The sequence below is a fragment of the Gopherus flavomarginatus genome, chromosome 10 (assembly GCF_025201925.1).
Source record: "Gopherus flavomarginatus isolate rGopFla2 chromosome 10, rGopFla2.mat.asm, whole genome shotgun sequence".
In the NCBI taxonomy this organism is placed as follows: domain Eukaryota; kingdom Metazoa; phylum Chordata; order Testudines; family Testudinidae; genus Gopherus; species Gopherus flavomarginatus.
The window spans coordinates 34,181,002-34,187,001 of record NC_066626.1 but is presented as its reverse complement, the minus strand read 5'-3'; the positions used below and the strand labels follow the sequence as shown (position 1 = coordinate 34,187,001).

At 46.9% G+C, this 6,000-nt stretch overlaps 1 protein-coding gene across 1 annotated transcript in view; it reads left to right on the top strand.

Annotated features, from left to right (window-relative positions):
• Positions 1-1,280: 1,280 nt before the first annotated feature.
• ZNF804A (zinc finger protein 804A) overlaps positions 1,281-6,000 on the top strand; it is a 265,334-nt gene continuing 260,614 nt past the window's right edge. Inside the window, exon 1 of the mRNA XM_050916396.1 lies at positions 1,281-1,800. Within this exon, the coding sequence (XP_050772353.1) occupies positions 1,690-1,800 (111 nt within the window). The 5' untranslated portion in view covers positions 1,281-1,689. The remainder of the gene's footprint in view (positions 1,801-6,000) is intronic.

Sequence of the window (6,000 nt, the reverse complement as noted above, 5' to 3'; positions counted from 1 at the left end):
TAGGAAGCTTGGATCCGTTTGTAGCCGGCTAAAAGGTAACACTTTGCTAGTACTTAGAATGGTCTCAGTTTTGTGGAGCGAGATGTCTGGTACCTATTGTGTATTTAGGAAGTGATTGGCATGGGAGTAGTAGGTTTCCTTTTGTCCAACTTCAGTGATGCCGTGAGTGACTTGAAGTGTACAGGGATTTTCCTCAATTCTACCCCACTGGGGGCGGGCCGGGACAGAGGAGAACCCAGAGGGACATTTGCCCTATGCCCAGGCCCAGACATCCTTCTGAAATCCTTATTAACCAATTAAGGCTGCCCTGAGAGAGAGGGAGAGAAAGCTCTCGGTACAGCCACTGAAGGACCGGTCCCCAGGCTGCCCGCTGGCTGCTATTGATCCCTGTAAGTGCCCGCTAATGAGTCCCGTATATACTCCCGAGGAGCCAGAGGGGAGAAGAGCGGCACGCACGCGGAGCGCCCCCGCCCCGAGCCGAGCCCAGCCCAGCCCGAGAGGTGCCGGGCGTTGTGCCCTAATCGCCTGCCCAGGCCAAGCGGTCGCGGCCTGAGCAAGGGCCAGCCCTTCTTCGGGGCTCGCTGGGTTGGGGGAGCCCTGCCCCTAGGCCCCGGTGCTAGAGCTGCACGAGGCCAGGGGGTGGCTGGGGGGGGGGGGCGGCAGGTCAGGGAAGAGGACGGGGCAGCGGCGGCGAGCTCCCTTGTCACCTGCAGCTGCCAGTGGCGGGGCTCGACAGAGGCAGCAGAGCCCAGTGCCAGCCCGCTCCTAGCGTGACGGGGGGCAGGAGGGTGGGGCACCTGAGCCCTGCTCTGGCTGGCTGCCCCGTCCACAAATCCCGGACTAACCAGGGGCTGGACTAGAAAGCGCCCCCCCCCCCCCCAGGTCAGAGCCCTGCCCGTGCCCGGCGGGGAGTAGCGGGGCCGGGAACACTCCCGGGGGCGGGGGGAAGCCGCTGTCTCAGGCTGGGCTGCTCCTGGGCCAGGGATTTGCTGCAATTGATGCGAAGGGTTCCCAGGCAGCCAGGGGCGGGAGCCGCCTCTTCTGCTTCCACTTTCCTGTCCCCCGCGCCTGGTTTTCTTCGCTCCTTCTCCTTTACCTGCGCTGCGCCCGCCTGGGTCCCCTGCCCGCCTCCCGCTGCGGCTGGAGAAGTGGGGCCGAGACAATAGCCCGCGGCCGGGGGGAGGGGAGGGGGCTGGGGGTGGCGGGAAGGCGGCGTGTGACAGCTGTACTCCTGTGACAGCTCCCGGGATCAGCCTAGTGGCTCCCTGCCATTGGCTCAGTGCAATGGACCGGCAACGCTGCGCGGTATAACAACACTATGCCTGTGAGAGGCAGCAGCTCAGACTCCTTCAGCAAAGCCACTGAGATGCTGCCGCCGCTGCGCCGCCTCCTCCTCCAGCCAGCGCTGCCCTGAGACCGCGGGAGACTCTGGACCGTGCCCCCGGGAGCCTGCAATTCCTGTGTGTGTCTCCCCAGCCGCGAGGGGAGGGGGACCGAGCTCTGCCAGGCGGAGGAGTTGGGCGGCTGGGTTAATTGCCGAGATTAGCCGGAGGTGGTGTACATGCCGGTGGGGCTCTGCTTCCTCCGGGCCCCTCTGCACAGGACCGTCACTCCGCCCGCCCTGGGTCTGCCTGAGCTGCCGGCACAGGGGTGCATGGACGCGGCTGCGGCGGAGGCGGCGGCTGCCCCATGGAGTGTTACTACATTGTCATCAGCTCCACGCACCTCAGCAATGGGCACTTTCGCAACATCAAGGGAGTTTTCCGAGGGCCCCTCAGCAAGAACGGGAACAAAACTCTGGTAATGTCTCCTTTTCTCCCTCCCCTCCCCAGCTTCCCAGCAGCGGCTCGACGTGCGGGTTGCTGGGGCTGTGCTGCCATTGCTGCAGCACGCGGTAGTGCTGGACAGTTCTAGGTAGTGTGTGGCTGGCGCTTGTGGGGTAATGGGGACCTGGTCCCATCTCCAGTGGCACGGGTGGTTGAATGGCTGTTTCTAGACCACTGAGACTCCCTTCTTGGGTTAGGAGTTCCCACTACTTTTACATATTCACTCGGACTCCCGGTGGACAGGACTTTAGCCACCCAAAAGAGTTCCCTGCATGTTCTTTCGGCTTTCTCCGATTTGGGGGTCTGTGAATAGGGATCCCTGATACCCAATCTGAAAGGAGCATGCAGGCTGCATGGGGGGTGAGGTGTCACTTTCAATCCTTTAACCTAGGATTGCAGAGTCTTTTACAAGCTGGAAACTTACCTGGTGACGCTCCCAACACACACAGCTCAGTAAAGTGGTGTGGATCTCCAGTCTGGAATCGAGTATGATAGGTGATTTCATCTATCCCAGATGTCTGTGCCAGTTAGAAAGTCTTTGGTTTTTAGAAAGTAAGGGAAGAGACGGGAAGAAATACTTGTTTGAGGCCTGAACTTCCTGAGCAGGGAGAGTCAGTTGTTCAGGAATGACTTCAGAATCAATCTCATTGGTAGTACAGACAGGCTTAAAGGGTTTTAACAGAAACTGCTTAGGAGTCTTAGTTCATAGCCTGTGTATTAAGATTATATTTATATAAAATGTGCAGTACTTCATGTATTGGTTCGGCATCTATTCGGGTTCCAGTAGTTTTGTTGACATGTTTGTACTCCCAGTGTTTTGGTTTCTGGACTGAGTGAATATGAAGCCTTATAGTGTGTGTGGAGATTGGAAGGATGAAGTCCCTGCTTACAAGTGCCACAATGCCCATGACAATATGGGTAGTGCAGGAACACTACAGTTGAGTGAGTTACTTCATGTAACAGCTCAAGGAAAATGAACCAAAGTATAAGCAGATGTCTGCAGGATACCAAGAACTGGAAAGTAGGACTTTAACAATATTGTTTATTACTCTCTTCCATCACCTTATTCTAAATTTCCTTTTGTTAAAATGGAACAGCACTTGTTCACTCTATACTTCCCTGGAACACATGACCTGTATTAACATTTGCTAAAGTTGGCAAGCTTGCAGCTTCTCCCAATAAAGAGATTAAGACAAGCTTTTGAGCCAAGTCATAAAAATAGTAACTACTACAAGAGTATCTGAAACTGTCTTTGGTTTGTCCCAAACTGAAGGGTTTCTAATGCTGGAAAATTGATGCAAGAGTTATTTCAGTGGTATATACTTTACTGTCTTCTTTATTAGGGGAGTATCCTGTTCCTTAAAATTAAACAGATAATGGTAGAATTATTGTGATTGCAGACAATACACATATTTAGTGGCTATGGCTGCAAAATCAAAAATCCAGTATAGAAATGTTTGACAAATTGAAAATCTGGTACTTATATATTGCCTATATTAAACTGACTATTGAGCTATGGGAGGAAAGATGTGTCAGGCAAGATTAATTGATAAAAAGTCTGCTACAACTTTTGAACTGTGTGTTTACAGAGTAATACCTATAATTTATACAACCACGGTTGTACTATAGTCTCTTCTCTTGACTATCCGACAACCTCCTTTTTAATGCTTATGTAATAAAATAACTTATGAAATAAACAATTCTGTTTATCTTAAATTCAAGTAATTAGTAACTAAAATAATGTTGGAAAGAAAGCATATGTGTTAAATCTAGTAATTTCAAATGAAGTTAATTGCATAAGGTTTCAAACATTTAGTTGTTTTCATTCTGAAAGTAAATGTAAAGTTACACAGATATTTGGCAAGATACTCACATACAAGAGAACTAAGTAACAAATATGCTATTTGTTAAATGAATTGCTATTAATGAATTTAATGTAAAACTTTAAACCTAAACTATCCCTTTTATCATACTCAACTTGGAATATAACTGTAAAATAATTATACAGTAAAAATGTTCCTAGTTTTTTTAAAAGGAAAATTAAATTCTTGATTTCAGATTCTATATTCTTCATAATAAATTCTTTAACATATGAAACAAATGACATAAAGTATAGATACCCAGAATAATATTTTCTCTGAGTAATTTCAGATTAAAATAATATTTAGCTGTGATCTAATCTTGTTTGTGTATATAAGAAGGATTTTTAAAGTTCATTTATATTATTAAGGAATTAGAGCACTATAAATAATAAGGAAAAGCTGCAATAGCTCTGCCTCATGCTCTGAACAATACTGTACATTTTATTCAGTTTCTGTTTGCAAATCAAATATTAAATGATTTTACAGAGAATCAATCACTTTGAATATAAACAGACTTCATTAACATGTTTTAATGTTTAATGTAAATGTTTGTTTCAAGGCAAATTCTATAGTATGGCCTTGGGAATTTTCATAAGAATACACTGTCTTCTATTGTAGTCTGATGTCCACCCCTCCCATTCCTGCCTACCCTCCTTAAATGTGATGGGATGGACACAATCCATTTTTAAAATATAAAGGATACGGCTAGTATAAGCAGAGCTGAAGCATATGCCTTTCTGTTTTGCTCTAAGTCATTCAGTTCATTGTAATTTACACCTCCAACTCAAAAGCTATGGTTGCCAACCCTCCAGGATTGTCCTGGAGTTTCCAAGAATTAAAGATTAATCTTGAATTAAAGATTTTGTCATGTAATGAAACTTCTAGGAATACATCCAACCAAAACTGGCAACCCTACCAAAAGCAGATTGTCAAAGTGACAGTTCCTTGTGAGTTGGGGAGAACACTACAGCAAGTGTTTATATAGCGTTGAATCATTTCTGTGAAAAAGTTGGCATATATTACTTTGCCTATGCTCTAAAGGGATTGATTATAATATTCTTCAAGGAAACAGGAGACTATATTTGCTAAAGTTATCAAAGACATCTCCCAAAAAGCAGGAAAGGGAGGCACACACACAACAGAATGAGTGGGAATGGCTTTTTATCCAGTTTTGTGATATTGAAATAAACAATCTGATTGAGTGGGATGGAAATTACTTACTTATTTTAATCCACCTGCTGAACAGAGTGGAAGGGCCTCAGAACAGCTGCTGGAAGCTGTTTTTATTTTGGAGTAATATGTTCTACTGGCCAATAGGGGTCACTGCTGAGCAGAATGTCTTCCTGCCTGCCTGCTGCTCTACCTCACCCCTTGCAGTTTCATCTGTTTCCTTCTGTACTCTGATGGACTGCATGGCAGAGTGAGAAGGCTGCCGAGAGAGCTGAGATCACTAGTGACTGTCCCCCGCTGCTCGCTTGGGTGAAAGGGAAAGGCAGAGAGACTACCCTGTGGATGTCCACTTTGTGTGGAGCACAAGCAGAAAATCTCCCCAGGGCTTTCTCTGCTCTTCTGGTGGGACAGAAAGGCAAGGCAGAGCCTCAGAGCTTCTCTCTGCTTCTGGTTAGGGAGCAGAAGCAGAGGGTCCCTCCAGGGCTTCCTGTGAGGGTTAGATGGGGAGGAGAGATGAGGCTAAGAGTTACTCTACCCTCAGATAGTAGGGGAGGAAAACCTCACCCTCCCAAGTCTCCTCTGATGTGGAGAAGAGGCAGAGACACACCCCTTTGAGACTTTTGGTGGGGAAAGGGGGAAAGTATAGGCCCCACTTTCCTCAGTGAGATGGAGGAAGAAGAAGTTCCTTCTGTGCCCACAAATGGGGAAGAGAAGAAAATCAGTTGCTTCCACTGTCACACCTCTGAGGTATAACCTTTCCCCAGCCCCCAGGATATCAGTAACTCATTTTGACAGATATGGCAGTTTACGCAATATAATTTTAAAATTGTACTGAATTAAGTTTAAGTAACTATGGAGTCAATTGTATTAAAAATGCAAAGTTTATGCGTTATTGTGGAATTGTATGCAACTTCTATAAGGGAAGACATGACTAGCATAAACCCTGGGAAGTGTTATGCTCTTCAGAGGACTATTTGAAATAATTGTGCCAGATAAGAATGAACTTATGGGACAAATAAACATAGATGGGTTTCCCAGGAAATCTCTAGGGGGAAGTGTATATTAGTGTACCCACTCTGGTTATGCAAGAACTCAGACTTAAGAAGCTTTGTCCTGAGGAGAGAACTTTTGTCTGCTGATTA